Source organism: Falco peregrinus, chromosome Z, assembly GCF_023634155.1.
Source record: "Falco peregrinus isolate bFalPer1 chromosome Z, bFalPer1.pri, whole genome shotgun sequence".
Lineage (NCBI taxonomy): Eukaryota > Metazoa > Chordata > Aves > Falconiformes > Falconidae > Falco > Falco peregrinus.
The window spans coordinates 35,179,782-35,197,462 of record NC_073739.1 but is presented as its reverse complement, the minus strand read 5'-3'; the positions used below and the strand labels follow the sequence as shown (position 1 = coordinate 35,197,462).

The following is a 17,681-nucleotide window of genomic DNA, read 5'->3' as shown; positions in this document are numbered from 1 at the left end:
TAGTAAGTTTGCTGGTTCATGCTCTCTTTTTAGCAGCAGTTATGATAGGAACCACACTTAGACCACCAAGTCATTTCATACAAACACTGAATAGCTGCCAGATGGTAATAAAGTTCAATCACTACCAAGTGGGATTGCGTCATTGGCAATTATTTAAAAACTTGCAATGGTAAGATTAAAAGCTTAATAAAGACAGTGTATTTATTAAAATATTAAAATAAATATTTAAAATGTGTATTATGAATGTAGATTTTCTGTTTAAGTGATCCCCTGATGTTATTTTAATAAAGTCAGATTTTTCTACATGGAAATAAAAGTTTTGGAAAAAAATCCCCCAAATTCCCAACAACAAACCAACCAAAAACCAAACCAAGAAAAACCAAAGAAAACAGAGCACAGGTATTGCAAAACCGAATTCACTCCCTGGATGCTCTTAGAAAACTTTTCCTGATGTCTTTCTGCAAGAAATAAATGAAGTTAGCAAAAGTCAAGTGAAAAAACTACTATCTCAAAGCCTCGGGGTACCCTAGTTCTTTGTATCGTTGTTCCTGGACCTCTGGTCTCCTAGAGTGTAGTCAGGGAGGTTGAGAAGAACATCTCTCAGTCTGTCTGGTTTTTACAGAACCAGTCAGCCATAGTTGCAAGTGATATTAGAAAGAGCCTGCATATGGACTGCTGAAAATTTTTCAAGACTGATTTTATCTTAAATCCAGTTTTGTATGAGAATTTTGTGGTTTTGTCACTCTTGATTAGGAAGAACTCTTTCTCAGGACACATCTTTTTTTTTTTTTCAGAAGGGACTTAATTTTCTGACAACTTACTTAGAAAATAGTGAGTTCAGCATTCAACCTTTTGTCCTGCCCTAAAATGTTTTTTAAAGTAACAACGTTTTTTATAATTTGATTTTTTTATAAAATTGGTGTTATCTCCTTTAATGAGAATTTACACGTGTAAATATTCATTTATTAGTACTGATAGTATCTTTGGTAGTAAGCTCCCTTCAATAAGTTAAAAAAAGCTTTAGTCAGAGAACACATAAAAGCAAACAAATTTAATCAGTTCCACATATACAGATCCTAGAGGTCCATATAGATTTTCTCCATCTAGTGGAGCCATAAAAAAGGTCTGTTCCAAAGTTTTTTTCCCAGAAGAGGGCACTGCTGTCCTAAGGCTTCACAGACAGTATAACCAATGCTAACTGCATATGAAGGTACATTTACTTAGTACAGGAATGTATTAGTGAAAAAACATTTTCCTCAATTCTTAAAACTCCCTTAAAAATTGCATTCTCTTTAAATGTATACATCCTTTTTCTCCTCTTCTTATTCAAGCTCACTCACTCTGTTATGTTCTCATCTTGTTCTCAATCAAATTTGTGCCTTTCAGACAGCTTGTCAATATTTAGGGAGAGGCAAAGCTGCTAAATGCCTCTCAGCATCCCCCAACAGCAGAAAACTGTCAATTAAAAACTTTCAGAAGATCTAATGTGGTGCTCTTTCCTGCTCTTTGCAGTTCATGCTCTCGTGTCCTGTTGCAGAAGGTCATCCTGTGGGGAGTACACAAGGGGTGTAATTGTTGCACTTTTAAGGTGCAAGTTTAAAAAGAATTGTGTCCCAGTTCTGCTTTTATACTCTCAAGCATGAAGGTATGTTTCAGTTCTCGGATTATGACATCTTCACTGTAAAGTATCTTACTATCTGTTGCAAAGAACTAGATATTCCTTTGATGCTTTGTCAGTAATAGTGAATAACAGTCACTTCAATCATATTAGGAAAAGGTTTTAAATGGATGATGTCATCCTTTTGTAAGAGGACACTGTTATGTGTAATACTACCCATGTGTGTCTGCCTAGTCTGCCATTGGTTAGAAGAATACACTAGTTAAAGATGAAGAGCATTCAAACAAAATCCAAGTTATTAATCACATCTAAGATTTTTAGTTATGAATGGATCCTTAAAGCAAAATATAAGTTTAATTCATCAAATATTTGCTTAAATTAATAATAATAAGAGCAACAATAATTCAGACTAGTATTACCTTTTGTGTTTCAATTATTGAAACTGTTTGTAAATTGATTCCCGCATTCCATGATTTTAAAGACCAATTTTCAAGTCAGACATAAGATAAATACAAGTAATAGACAACTGATTATCTTACCATGATTCTCACAAAGCATCGTTGGGCATAAGTTGGAAGGAAGTCCACAACATACTTATAAAGTCTTTCTCCATTGAAGGGTTGGTCAGGTTTAAGCACAACAGCTGCCATGCCTGTTCTTCCTTCATAGCCTAAAAACAGTTGAAAAATACTGACAAGTGGAGCATATGTGAGTCTTCTACGACATTTGGAAGGATATAGTATTGGTCAGAGTAAATATTTTGAGGTTGTGAAATGTATGTTTCATCCTGTCAGACATCGAGTGTGAGATACATGAAACTTACTGTCTTTGGTTCTATTCAATTAAAAAAAATGTCACAAACCTCTTTTTATTAGTAATTCTGTATGGCTGGCAGTTGGCTGCTAGGTTTTCTTCCTGCCTTGCCCAGTGTTAACATCAGTAACATAGTGGCCTAATGAAATCAATGTGACCCTTAGTTCAACAAAAAGCTGAATGCGCTTCCACAAAACTAGTGCAAAAGATGGACATAGTCATGTATGAGACTGCACTTTACACCATCTAGTGGCTATTGTACATTGTATGAGCAGTGCTGAGTGTTTTCTGCTCTATTCCACAAGCAGATTAGTGGCAAATAGGGGAAGTGCCTCTTAGTAAATGACAAGCAGCAAATTATGTTTGATGTGAAGATAGAAACAAAACCCTTTTAGAAAAGATATAAAAACCATAGTCCTTGCTTTCTCTTTATTCAAACACAAAAATTCCAAATGGAGAAAACATCTAAATTAGAAGAAATGAACTGCCGCAGTTAAATCTGCCCAGAATGAAAGAGCAGCTTTGAGGTGTGGTCAAGGCATTGGAGAGATAAGATATGGGTGCTCCTTTTCAATGAAAATTAACTTAGAGTTGTTTAATTGGTAATATACAATAAAGTTTGTTTTGGCAATATTTGAGAGTGAAGTTCATTTGGAAATTTGAAAGACTGTGCTATCTAGATTTTATTTACTCTACAACCAGGAATGAATGTGATTCCTAAGCTCTTGAGGTTTTATTTTGATGTACTGCCATTTATTTTGATTAACTGCCCTAGCATTTGGTAGCAATAGCCCTTTGAGGAGTTCTTGTCAGCTTGTAGATGAAAATGAGATAAGCTTTCCAAGTTAGGTTGCAGGTTTATTTGCATGCTCCTAAGGATGCCATGTCTCTCAAATGAACATACTGGCATCTGACAGCCACCTGCTGATCAACCATTCAGATTCTGGCTGTTTGTTCATTTTATTTTCATACATCCTCTTCCTTTGAATCCATTGTGTTTCCCATCTCTCAGTGCTAAGTGGGAGCTTGTATCTTGATAGCTGCTTCTTCATGTGAGTACTTTTTTTTAATACTAGACTGTGTTTGTCTTAATCCAAAGGAAACATAGAACAGCTATTCAGCACGACAAGGTTTACCATCTTCAACCTGTTCATTTAGTTGATGCATCTTCTCAGCAATTTTCCACCTCATCTTGTAATTTAGTTGCCTACAGGTTTTCAGCATGGTATTTTATAATTTTATAAAGCAATTATTGTATACTTTAATGTGAATGGCAATATTCTAATTATGAAAAAATATGTATCTTCTAGGACTGTACTTACAGGATGGTCACAGGTGGTTTCAGACATGTCATTTTTTAATATGGCCCCTGTTCTGCCATTTTTCAAATGCAAGCCTGTAGCTTAAGAGAAGTCCTCTGTAGTTTATAACTTTGTACTTCTTACATCAGTGCTACAAGTTTTAATTCAGCTCAGTGTTTCTGCCATTCATTACAAAGTTTCAGTGTGTCATGTTTATTAAATACAGCATTTTATGGAAACAGAAATTTCAAAGCACTGCGGGTAAGCCTATATTGCCAAGTTGACACCATTTATTTGCTTATGTAAAAGTATGCATTCTGTTGCAAAACCAGGAAGGACAGAGTAGGAAATTACTATTTTATTTTTATATTCTCAAAGAATAGGGAATGTCTTACTTTTTATGCTGTAAACATTAACTTCTTGGACAAAATCCATCATACCAATGATGTCTGCAACTTCTATAGTGGCATTTTTTTTTCCTTTCCACCTGTTGAAAATATTTTAAAAAATAAGGTAGATATTAGCAACAAATTTTTATTCTATACAGGTCTCTGTGTGGAGCCTTACTTTTAATTTGGACTGCTGTCATTCTTAACTGAAGCGTGTACACAAATAAATCCTTTTCTGATGTAGTGCCATGTCATTTGAGACCCCAGACTTAAACTAAAGTGACGTCTGACTCAAATTTGAAAAATGCTACTGTGTTGATGTGTACTTTGGTTGACTTTAATTGCAGTCCTTCATGTTTCTTTTAAAGCAAAATTGATACTCACCAGTTTCAAGTCTAACGTGTAATCCAGTCCTGCATATATGTGATTTCTTTCAAGCTCACTGGATTTACTGGTAACTCTGTACAATACCCAAAAGTGTCTGCCACATGGTCACTGAAGTAGAGGAAGACATCCTCATCCATCACTAGGAGGTCACCTGTGTTAAAATACACATCTTCTTTCACAAACATATTATGAAGGAATTTCTTTTCTGAGGCTTATTTCCCATGTATCCAGAAAATGGGGCATCCTGAGTAACTTGCACAGCTAGAAGACCAGATTTACCTGCAGGGCATGAAAAGGAGATGCAACACCCCATATTTACAGTGAGGTATTTAGAACATAAGGTATTGTATTAAAAATCTTTCGGAAAGCCTTACCTGTTCTACTCATATTATTGCTACATTTCCATAACTACCTCCCGAACAGCAGAAATATGTGAGTAGAAGAGGGAACATAATTTTGCCTCCTCTTCTGAAAAGGTGGATTAGGGAAGAGCTTTTTGGGCTATGGTGAACATCACCCTGAAAAAGCATTTGCCCACTGAAAGCGTGGCTATTTTGTCATTTGAAACAGATGCTGGTAGTCAAACAGTACATATGGGGACAAAACAGCACCTGACCTCTTTATGCTTTATGTTTTCCTGAAGAACAGGCCTGCAACTGCTCTCAGCACTGTGCTGGTGTGGAAGTGCACATTTTAAGACATAACGTGCCTGTGTTTGGCCTCCAAACATCAAGGATGATAGTTAAATTTACATACTAAAACTAGTGATGAGCTCTTTCCTGGAACTGTTAACACACATGGATTCATGTGTGTATCCACAGACACACAGATATTTAGTGTAATTTCAGCAAAATTAAGTACTGTGTTTTCTGAGAGTCAGTTTTCAGGATTTTTTCTCAAAGATATTATCAGCTGTGATGCAATCCTATTTTCAGCCTGGGAGCTTCAGCTCTTTGAGCAGGAGTATTCCATTCCAAGTAGGAGTTTAGACATTCTATGCAACTCTAGACACTAAATGGTTAAAATTGTTTTGGTTAGTACATGGAAAAATATGAAAAATATTATTCAGGTAATTGAGGTACTGTTCTTCCTCAGAATTTTAAATTTGGAAAACAGACAGCATCTGTAAGCATCTGGTCTTGGAACACAACATATCTAGGAATTACTTTGTCCATTTTATTTGGAAAAATGCCAGCACTAAGAAATCCGGTTTGTTCAGGAATATGAACAAGTTTTTTCAGGTAGGAATAAAAATATTCTGAGCCCAGAATATTGATTATGTTCTTACACTATTGTATTTTTAGGTATTTGGGTAAATAATAAAAATTTTGATGTTATTTGGTATATTAGCAAATACATCCCTATTTGGACCTGCTGATAATATATTTTTCCTGTGTAATTTTCAAGTTCTAAGTCTATGTCAAGAACCTGTTGCTTACAGAGCAGAGATTTAATCCCTGCCCCAAAATATCACCATGTAAAAAGAGGTATCTCTTAGTTAATAGATAAGTAATATTTTTCCTTACCTATGGGCACTTTCTTACATCCACCATTTTCATCCTTCTTAAGTTCTTGTTTCCTGACGTTGTATTTCAACAACCCAAAAGAACGTAGGAGCTACCTAACAAAAGTGTATAGGTGTACTTAAAAACCTCACTGTCTTACTTTCCAGTTGTTCTGATAAAATTTGCTCAGAGTTAATAGATAGTATTTTATTGACTATGGAACACTTGGAACAGCCTGAAATATACTGAGTATTCTGAGAACCTAAGTATACATATACAGATAAAATGTTCATCTCTCCTTTATCAATAAAAAGAAACCCACTGTTTTAGAGCATGGTCATATTAAAAACATTTTTTTAAAGTAAAGTGGAACAATGCTTTTGATCAAACTGTCTATTTTACTTTAAAACTACCATCCATTCCTAATGTTCTAAAGACACAACATTACTGGAATGCAAATCAAGACAATTCTCTGACAAAAAATCCAAAATAAATTTACATAACTCTCAAAAATTACTCCAGCCAGATCCAAGTGGAAACTTACAGGTCAGTAGTTTGATTTAGGCTTTCTAGACTTCATCCCCTGTCCACAAAGCTAAGATTTCTAAAAGATCAAAAGCACTGTGGAGCTGTTATTATGGCCATGGAAAGGCATTTTCAGCACCTCAGATTAAAAGCAGAAGTCATTTGGAAGTCATTAATCTGGTTAATCTAGTTTTGATGTTAACTGAGCGGAATCTTTAGTATTATTAGAACAGTATTTCATTGTAGTATAATGTTGATGATTTCCCCCAAGAGTCTGTACAAATAGGAAAAGCATTTGAGACTGTCAAGTCTTTTTTATGGGTGGGAGATCTCCAATGCGAGTTTCAACAGTAGTCATATATATAAAGTTAATATTTCAGATATCAAGATGTGTATTTTTCTCCTGCATTTCCTGAGAAATTTGATTTTTTTTTGTTTTGCTTATCTTATTTCAGAGGAGAAAGTATGGTGCTGATTTTAATGAGTGAATATGCAGTCAGAGAGTAAATTTGTTGAAGTTTGCTCTAGAACATTTATCTCCTGATTCATATCCAAAGTAAAATCAAAATTAATTGCTTCCTCATCACTTAATATCTGTTGGGTTTTAGGATGATAATTACACTTTTAAACCCCCATCATTAATCAGTCCTATGCATAGTCACTTCTATACAATTAGGGTGGGGTTTTTTAATATTCTGGGGAAAAATTCAGATACACAAAGAATAGTTTCAGCTTCTGTGGACTTTGCTGCATATTTATTGTAGCTTCACAATATATGTAAAGAGAATAGACTCAAACAAGGGGCTAAGAATAAGGTTTCTGTTTCCATGAACCAAATTTTGCTGTATCTGGACTGTAGTAACCAGGTTCTTCCTTGCACTTTCCTGCTTTTCATAATTTCTGCTTTCATGTGCTATTTTTATTCATTGGCTCTTTAGTTGGTTGGTTCATTGGTTGATTTGATTACAGTTACCTTTGAAAAGATGCCAGCATGGCCCACAGCTCCTATTTTATTAGGATAGTTCAAGAAACTAAGATTTCCTTCTGTGGACCCATAGAATTCAAATATTTTAATTGGGCCAAACCTCATCAGAAATTCTTTTGAGACAGCAGGTCTGAAACTGCTTCCTAGAGCAATGTGCACTTTGTGAACTCTGTCCTCTTCTTTCTGTTAACGATGAGGAAGAAACATTCTGCAGCTGAGAAAAGTGTGTCTAAATACCAGAGCTGATCTAAAATTTTCTAATAGAACATTTTTCCTTTAGAAACTGTTACTTTGACTAAAATACTTCACAGAAGGGTATTCATTGTGTAAGAATCAAAGAGAATATCATCAGAATTCTTGTTGGTCTGAGGTTGAAGGATTTGCATTAAGGTGAAAACTTTATTTCTGTAGTTCTTTGTATTTTTGCTTTGTAATTCAGATGTATATTACAAAGTTTAAATGCATTATTGTATCTTGGAAATGTAAATAAATAGGTTTTAAGTAAGGGCTGTTACCCATAGGATGGAAAATCCTTTCTGAACCAAAGAAAGGAATTTTTCTGCATAAATAAAATTGTGTGTTAGAAAACACTTGTGACACACTATGGTCAGTTCTACATATTTGGTAGTAAATTTGACACACCTGGCATGTTGCCTAAAGGACCTGAAAAAGTAACAGAATGACTTACAGCTCCTTACCATATCAAATAGGTTTAGGTGCAATTTTTAATCTTATACCCAAATTCAGAAAAGATGGAAGTCAAATCTGCAGTCAAAATGTAGTTGTTAACGTGTGATTGTGACCTTTCAGTTACATTATTATTGTGGCAAACTACTCAAATGCTTGGGCCAGACTGCTCAGCACCCTATATACAGGAGTATAGTCAAGACTGCCTATGGAAAAGCCGCCACTTTGGAGATGTAGTTGGGATTGAATGATTAAATTACTGCCATCACTGAATGATAGCAGAAAATAAAATTATTTCGTGTCCACAGGAACAGTTTCTTCAAACCAAAACCAAATAAATGCATTTTGTTTCCATTTCAGTATTGTTTTAAACTTTAAAAACTGTAAAATTATATTTGGTTTCTAAATAATAATAAGGCAAATTGAAAAGGGAACATTGCCTAAGAATTATACTGAAATATTTTAGCAGAATCAGTGTTTCAAGTTTGTCACATTTAAAAATACTCATGTTAAAAGTACTTTGTGAACTCTGGATTAACGGACAATTTTGTTTGATTCAGAACTGCATTTTATGGCAGATAGATTATTTGCCACAATAGGATTAGCTGTAATGCAGAGTAAACTCCACTTGTTAAAACAAGGAATGGAGTCTTCCCTGCTTCTGCTGAGCAAGCTCTGTTTTCTTTTGCAGTTTTAGTGCTAAACCTGGAGGAATAATATGGTTTGCATGGTTTGATCACATGTGTGTGATAAAACCCCATTACCAACCAATTGGCAGGCTGACTGGGAGAGCTACTTCACGCCTAATATTGTATCTTTTTAAGCACTTGGTCTTCAGGATGAAATAATGGATTATTTTTTTTTAATTTTTATTTTTAATATCTGCTTAGAGTCTAGGACTTAAGAGTAAATCTCAGGAACCTCGGAAGTTATAAACATAGGAGAACCTGTTATGCTTACCTTGTTTTATCCCTCGTATAACAATCTGCAGGACTGCCCTGCATTACCTTGAAATTTGAAATATTTATATTTTTAAAGTTGTATGGTTCTCTTTCAGAACATTCCTTGACATACTTTCTGTTTGGTTTGTTACCTTCTGTGGGGTACCATGTTTAAGATTCAGTTCTGATAGGCACATGGATGCCGGGTAAGCTTCCTGTAGACATCAGAGAGTAGTGTCTAGAGTCTCTGTCTACATCAAGGAATCCAGGAGTGCTTCCTAGTTCCTAAATCGATGTTCTTTCTCAATTTCAGTGTGAGACCTAGGCGTGCTCTGTGAAAGGAGGTAAGGACATGCCATATCACATAAGGTATGTCATATCTTGGATATGACATAGACCATACTCCAACAGGTCCCTCATCTATGTAGCCCTAGTCCTGGGCAACACCATGACTGCTGTGCTTTGGCATGCCACAGCACAGGGAGTCTAGGTGAAATGTAGCTGGCTGGCTTATAAGCCTGCACAGGTTTCCTTCACTGTAGAAGAGCCTGTGTGGTGCACTAGAGGTTGTATGTATTAAACTTCAGTAAGATGCCTGATCTTGACAGGACTCTGCATTTACCCTCATCCCTCCTCATCTTCCTTAGCTCAGCTAGACCATCCTTCTGGCTTTCCCTTCTTATCAATTGTTAGTTAAATATCAATATCTTCTCTGTCAAATTCTTGTTATTGGGCCAAGTAAAGAAATTTCTCCCTGCCTTTTCCTGCAGGAGAGAACTTCACACAGCTAGTTTGGTCTAGTTAATCATTCCTTTGTGTTTTTGGTGCATGGACTACTGACATAATGTTTGTACAGACTTGAGTTCTGGCCAGCATCTTTCCTGGCTTGTTCCCTCTAATACATTTTTGTCTTTGACCCCTCTTCTACATGCAGACCACACAATAATAAGTCTCTGTTCAAATCAGCTGGTGGATGCTCTCAGATGTTCGCTTATTGCTTGTTCTTGTGCCAATCTCTGACCAATGCAGCTGGAGGTCATTTGAACCTTGTACTTGTACATGATGTTTTCTGTGGTAGGTAGAAATATTTCTTGTCACCTCCCTTCAGTAACTTCCTAACTCCCAAGTATAAAATTAAGAAAATTAGCCAATCTTTTCCACCATCATCAAGAAATAAGCATTGAAATATAATAAATATTTTCAGACTTGCTTTTCTGCTGCTTCTCTGTTTGGTGATGTCTTACTTTTGTCCTAAATCTGACCATTATTTACCTTCTAACAGAGTTTCATTATCATCATTTCATTATTTCATCACCCATGCTCTTCAGGACTGTTATCTCAGGGGTGATGAAGATTTTGCACTACACTATTACTCCTATGGCTTTATACAGGAAAGTTTGTCACCATATACACAGCCATGGAACAAAATGTGCCTTTGGAACACCTCTTCAGAAAAAAATCTAAACAAACAAAAACTCATTCAGCCGTTTCAAAGCCGTACAAAAATTATCAGCCATTAAATACTGAAGAGTAGCCTCCTCTTAATAAGTAACTACTTTGAATCAGTGCATTGCAGGTGGTAAATCACTTAATCTGGTTCATGCTCTTGTTTGATCATTGAGTACAATAAAGCTTTTACTGCTTTTCTCTTTTCCTTACGGACCTGCTACTTGCCTATCACTCAGAAGAAAAAAGCTAGCAAGCTTGGCTTTACAGAGGAATTTATTTTATCGTCTGGGTATAACTGTCCCATCCTGCCAGGTTTGTTTCTGTGTAACCATTACATTTGCTGATATAAATTTCATTCTATAATAGAACTACAAGGAACGCAAGACCCAAGTTTTGTATACACTGGAAAAAAAAGCTTTATCAATCATTAAAAATATTATACCATTGAGAAATGGGTAAATCTATATGACTTATAAAATACAGATTTGCTATAATTTAAGGCAGCACTTGCAGTGGGCTGGTTGCAAAGGTAGTGACGGAGTTCTCCCATGTACAAAAACACGGCAACATTGTATTTTCTACAGTCATTCCAAAACTGGCTTGCAGAAAATTTCTTCTTCAAAACACAAGTTGCTCCTAGCTGATGAAAGCAGACAAGAAAATTCAAAATACCCTTTAATGTTGATCTTCTATCACTTTTGTTTAAAAAAGTTGTCATTTTCTTAATTCAACTAATAATAAATTCAGATATTTAAATAAATTGTAAACTATTTCTGGCAAGATCTTTCTGTTAAATGTGACTAGTATAATGAAGCCTTGCTTCTTTTTCTGAGTAGTAACTAAAAACATAGAGTATCAGAAGCAGTAGAAGCAAACCTTTTAGTCATCTCCAGTTGTTAGGAATAGGTCAAAGCCTAAGCATTTTTTTTCTGTCAAGATGATGACTGGTGTAAGTCTGAAAAAATAGAGCTTGAGATGGGAAGCTCCCAGCTTCTCTCTTTGTGTGAGAAGTGTTGGAAGGGAAACCATCTCAAAGCCTCTGTTATTTCTGTCTCACTCCCCTTCTCCTGTTTCTTCATCTTCATCGTCAACTCATCACCCTCAGTTTTTTTGTTTCTGTGGCCCTGAAGTTCCTTCAGAACTATCCATTTCAAAAGCCACCTTATTCTAGACCTCTCATGTCTGCCACCCCATCCCTTTGCCACAGTTTTTAATGTGTTGTCATACAAGAATTTACAAATTTCCCTATTTCTATCCTTTCCAAAATTCCTTTTTGGCTGAGTCCTGTTTGTCCCACATAAAGTTTCCCAGTGCCTTCCAAGTTCTGAATCCCTTCTAGTCCACTTGCTTCTAGCTTGCCAGTTTCTCGCTGACCCTGGTATCATCTCATGCAAAACCTGAAGCCCTTTTCAGCCTCACTCACCTCAAAGCCTTGTCATTTGAATCCCAGGCCCCTCAGAGTCCCCATCTGAATGGCCCACCTGAGAAAGCTGTTACCTTGCTTTTTGTCTTCCAAGACAAATCATAGCTTCAAACTTTTTTATACACCATTTTCCCCATCACTTTTGTGTTTCTGTTAGGCAGCAGCAGTCTTGTTATCAGTTGCTGTAGCCCAGCATGCCTGCCCATGCCCTTCCTGAAGAAACAAAGCACTGAAACAGCTTTTAAAACAGTCCAGATATATAATTACCATAGCAAAACCAGCCTCTGGGCAAGACTCTAAAGACAGGAAAGGAGGAGATATCTGGAAAAATATCTGATTGCTACCCCTTTACAAATATCTCCCATTATCACAATCAAAATCCTTCCCTTCTCTTTAGTACAATGAATCTAATTCTGTAGGTGCTACTCAAATATGTGACTCAAAAAGCTCCAAAACACATTTAGTTGACCTATTTTGAAAATTAGTTAAAGCTTCCACAATGCATTTGCACCTTCTAAAACTAAAAGTCAAGCCTGACTTCTCAGATGCCTATGTGAACACCCTTAGACTTTTGGTGTAGGATGCAAATGCAATTTCAGGTTAAACCTACAGAACATACGCAGTGGTATCAGCAATACTTAGACCTCAAGTCATGTTGTGTTGGATCTATGCAACAATTTGTGTCTGTTCTAAGCTTCAAAAAATATGAATGTATCTTAGATACTGTTTGCAGACTGGAGAAAGTGATATAAATGTGAAAATTACAAAAGTCTGTTGGTAGACATAGTATTTAAGTTACCAAACAGAGTTACTCACCAATAATAAACTGTTACAGCTTTCTGAAGTTAATGAAACTCTATTAAAAGGTAAATATTGCCTAATTCAGTGCATCCACCGATGCCGAGAAGCACTGATGTGATACAAGGGAAAAGTGAGATACATAATATCCTGAGAAACTGCACCACACCGAGTGAATGCTAAGCAGGCAGATAGAGCTCTTAGAATGAGTGATGATAGCAGCTTCTGGGAAACCTGTCAAAGGGAGAAGAACAAATAATTATGAATGTACTGCTTGCATTAATAATTTTGTTGTGAACAGAGTTATGTTTGGAATGTACAGGAAGAATTGTCTTCTGAGTTTCTGTCCTGTCCTGTCTTTTAGTCTTTACCTCATTAATATAACTCTTTAGTCTCAGCATCTTCAGTCTTTTTGCCTGTAAGGCTGTTTAATCTTCTCATTTGCTTTTTCTGGAGGAGAAAGTCCTTATCCTTCACAGGCAAGTGCACAGTGTTCCCTTGCCATGAAGCGAGAATGAGAAAGCTTCTGAAGAGCCACTGTGCCACACAGCTGGTATTTGTAATAGGAATAACTTTTACAAAGCTGTTTTACAAAGTTGTTTGTCTTGACTAGAGGAAGGATCCCTCTTTCCTTCCCAGTGAAATAAAGTGAAGCTTCATTATTCAGACCAGTCTCAGAGGAAAACATTTCTCCCAAGGCCCAACCACTTGTGCTGGCCATATTTCTTTTTAGGATACACTTGTGAAATTCTGTCACTATGGAATCTGAAAAGCTGTTAGAGAGGACTTGGCCTGATATTTAAGAAATAAAGTTCAGCCATGGAATATCTATATGAAAGCTCACTAACTAGAACTATGCCCTTGTTACACCAAGGCAAAATGGTTTAAAGTGTACTATGCTTGTAACTAAATGGATTCCTCCCTATCTTGACTTTAAAATTCAAGTTCTGTCTTTTTGTGTGCCTGTCTTGTTACTAAATTTATACCACCTTTATTTTCATAGAGATGCAGTTGTACTTTTTAGTACACATCTTCACCTGCACTTCCCGATGGGAAGATATACATAGCTGTGTTTCTTGTGTTAGTGACATCTTTGAGATAGAACAGATAGATCCAGCACCTTGTCTAGTTTGTCTTGTATGATGTGAACATGCTGGAAAGGAAAACTGGTGCTCATCAGCCAGACAGCAGCATTATTTTCCAGGAGATGAAAAACAGATCCTTTCTCTATTGTTCCCAAACAATCCACCAAGTTAAAAAAAATTACATGCTTATTATTAAAATAATTAAATCTATAGACCTGATTATTTGCATTGGAATTATATACTGTACCACTGTGTACAATGAACCTGACACAGTCCTCAGCAGGACTAACCCACCTACTGGACAGTGAAATAAAATCATGATGTTTAATTTCCCTATACTTCTCCCATGGGTTTAACTGTAATAAGTAAAACTCCCCGATCTTGGTGATGCTAATATATAAGATTTCATTTACTTGGTATGCTATAACATATGTTTTAAAACTTGGGACACATACCAACTAATGAGCCCTTATGGGTTCATATGGAATTATGGAAGTATTGCCAACTTGTATTAAAGATAGGAAAAGAGGAGTAGAAAGGTTAAATAAATTGCCCAGTATTACATAATATGCCAGTAAGAGGGCCAAAATTACAGCTCAACATGCTATATTCTTCTCCACGCAATGCTGCCTTGGAACCACCACTTTAAAGTAGTTCTAAAGTAACCATAAATCTGTAAGTGAAAATTTTGAGCTGAAGGAAATCACCACTAGCAGTTTCTTCCTGTAGTCAGTGGAGTTGTATCTGCATAAGCCATAAGTAGAAATAGAAGTAAGGTGATGGTAAAGTATCTCCCCAGGCTGCTTGCTTCCTGATGCATGATTGTTTCTGCTAGTACATTGTTCCATGCATGGAGAGACTCAGATTTAGGCCTTTCATTATACTAATTAATTCCACATATTTTTGGGCTTGTACACTTAAAATGTAAGCAAGACTATCTCTTCCCCCTCTTCTTTAGCTAGCATATATGAAGTGCTTGCAGCTTTGAATGGCTCTGATTTTCTATTCTTCATAAAAAGCATAAAGCAGTAGAAAGTCATTAGTAAGTCAAAAACAATATGTAACTAACTTTCTCCTATCACCAGTGCTTTTGCTGAATATGTATTAATGCAGTGCAGGAGAGATCTAGAGGGGATGTTGAAAGTGAGAAAAGCCACCACGCAGCCCAGCTTGGCCAGCCCAAACCACACGTGGATGAAGTCAGGTCCATTATCCATCAGCAGGGCCACAGTGTTGCCTTTTTTCAGGTTCCCATAGTGTAGGAAGACCTGTGCTACTGTGTTACTCCTCCTGTTCACATTCTGATAGGTGTGCACCTTCCCTCTGTAGATGAGGAATGGCTTGTAGGGAATCTTTCCCACTGTCTGCATGACAGAATGGAGAGAATTCCGTTGCTTCCCCCTTTTTTTACCATTGCTTTTAACCTCTTCCACCTCAAGAAGTAAATCAGATCTGCCCAGAAATATGGTGAAAAGATCTTCAGAGGATACACAGCACCACTGTTCCTCCAGCAACTGTCAAAAGCCATGTGCATAGCATGCTGGAGGCAGGGAGGAATAATAGATTAGCTACTTCAGAGTTACAAAATACAATACATTAATATAGTTAATTATGAGTTTTAGGAAGAGGCTGGAAGCTAGTAAGCTAATTACAATTCCACCAGATAATGTAAGAACTTTTTAAAATGCCATATTTGAGTTTACTAGACCCAGAAAAATATAAAAAAGAAAAAATAAAGAAAGATTGTGCAGTTTATAAGGACAGAGGAGTTCATTCAGAGTAAAGAATATAGCCAAGCTGACAGTAGAATGAAAAAGACATTGACAAATACAAGATGGAAACTTAAAAATTCAAAAAGTATCTGAAGATCAAACAAAAGAAGATATAAACTCGGGAAACTATATAACACTTTTTTTTTTTAACTTGGAGTCAAAATTTTGTTTAGATTGTTTATTGTACAATGGCAAATCCTAAAAAAATTGGAAGCAGTTAAATCATATAGTATCATATGTATATTATTGAAGTATGTTAAGTAACATGCACCTGTAAAATGCACCAAATATGTTATTCTTTGCTGCCTGAGTTACTTTTTGGTCCAATAGAATTTGAGACCACCATCTAATCCTCCACAGGTTTGAACAGTCTGATGAACATACAGAAATTTCAGGCAATATACGGAATGAACCTTCTGCATCTTCTGAAATAGCCAGTTCTTACCTTAGGATTCTCTAGCATTTTCAATAAATGGTGATTAATATCTTTGCATTATTTATATTATTTTCATTATTTACAATAGTACCCCTAAGTCTCAAAGAAAAAGTCATACACGAACACATACTAAGATTTGGAATAAACTTTTAGAGCCTAACAGTTCTCAGCTTCTTAAATGTATTTCAGGAAACCATTAGTTGCCATATTTTCACATGGTCACAGAGGAGGACTTGTGAAGATCGTGCAAGATCCCTATAACTTGATATGTGCAACATTGACCAGTCTCCTTAAAGTTTCAGCCATGACTACTACAAATATTTGAAACATCTTATGTGACAGTCTAGGATTCAGGAACACTTCAGAGTATGGCAGGTTTTTCTAAATTATGTGGCCTCCACTCCATAGTTTAGAAATATTTTACTGACAAGCTGTACTTTTGGTATGTTCATCAAGCTTGTTTACATTTTAAACAATATTCAGTGAATATATGCACTTGTGGACTTTTTGCAGCAAGCAGGATCTTGTATGTACCATAAAGCATATGTAATGTATGGGTAAAAAAGCAGCTTAAAAATGAAAGCATTGTGGAATTGATTGCATACAAACATACAAGCCAAGTTGAAGTATGTAATGCATAATGTTTTAAAGTTGTAAACAAAAATTTTAAATCCATCTTTTTTCGAACTCTAATTTGTAAAATGACATTCTTAATTATCCTGGTCTGACAATTATTATTCTTTATTTTGTCATGTCACATATCAGGCAATTTATTTTTCCTTTTATATAGTATAAAAATTAAAATAGCTACAAGTTTACTTTTGCAATAGATGCGCTATTAAAACACCTTGTGTATCACTTCATATGGCTCCATCATTGACTTTCTGGATTCTCAGAATGTTGCAATTTACTGGCCAAGAATGCTCATGGAAGACTTCATAACTTTCATGGCTATTAAGTTCTCCTTGACTATGGCTTGGAAATATTTGTTCATTTTTCTTTACCACATGTACAAGCATGCAAGATTCACTGTAGTTCCAGACAGTAGATTTTGCTCTGGGGAGAATCTAAATGGCAGAATTTATAAACTGAACCAATAGACATAATCTTAAGAGAAAATAAATAAAAAGATATGATGACATAAGACTAGTCTCAGCCCTAGTTTTCTTTTAGACAAGATCGGAATAAATAATAGGCTCAATAAATAATAGCCTGGCTATAGCATTCTTTGATTACTTCTATTGCCAAATATAGTCATCGTAAGTGACAATTCATAGAATAATAAGACAAAAGACTAACTCAGGCTAAATGAAGCAATTTTGATCTTCAAAGCTGCTTCAGGATTATTTTAGGTTCATCTTTTTCACACTTGAATGTGCATGGCAAGGCCCACCAGACCCTTGCTTTAGAATTGTTCAAGCAAAATACTGTTTATAGGGGAAAAAAATAAATATAAGTTAAACAAAGGCAATGAAAGGGAAAATGTAGAATATATAGATGGAGAATAAAAGGAATGAATACGAGGAAAGAGTGACTATTACAAGTACGAACTTGTCTGAGTGAAACC

At 35.8% G+C, this 17,681-nt stretch overlaps 1 protein-coding gene across 1 annotated transcript; it reads right to left on the bottom strand.

Moving 5' to 3' along the window:
* Positions 1-1,513: 1,513 nt before the first annotated feature.
* LOC101913449 (long-chain fatty acid transport protein 6-like) lies at positions 1,514-15,276 on the bottom strand. The gene is given in 13 exon segments (XM_055791085.1): positions 1,514-1,546; positions 2,158-2,288; positions 4,128-4,219; positions 4,593-4,719; positions 4,722-4,787; positions 6,035-6,125; positions 7,512-7,706; positions 11,112-11,236; positions 12,901-12,926; positions 12,928-13,000; positions 13,859-13,923; positions 13,925-14,030; positions 14,943-15,276. Coding segments are annotated over 13 exon segments (1,464 nt in total).
* Between the last annotated feature and the right edge of the window lie 2,405 nt (positions 15,277-17,681).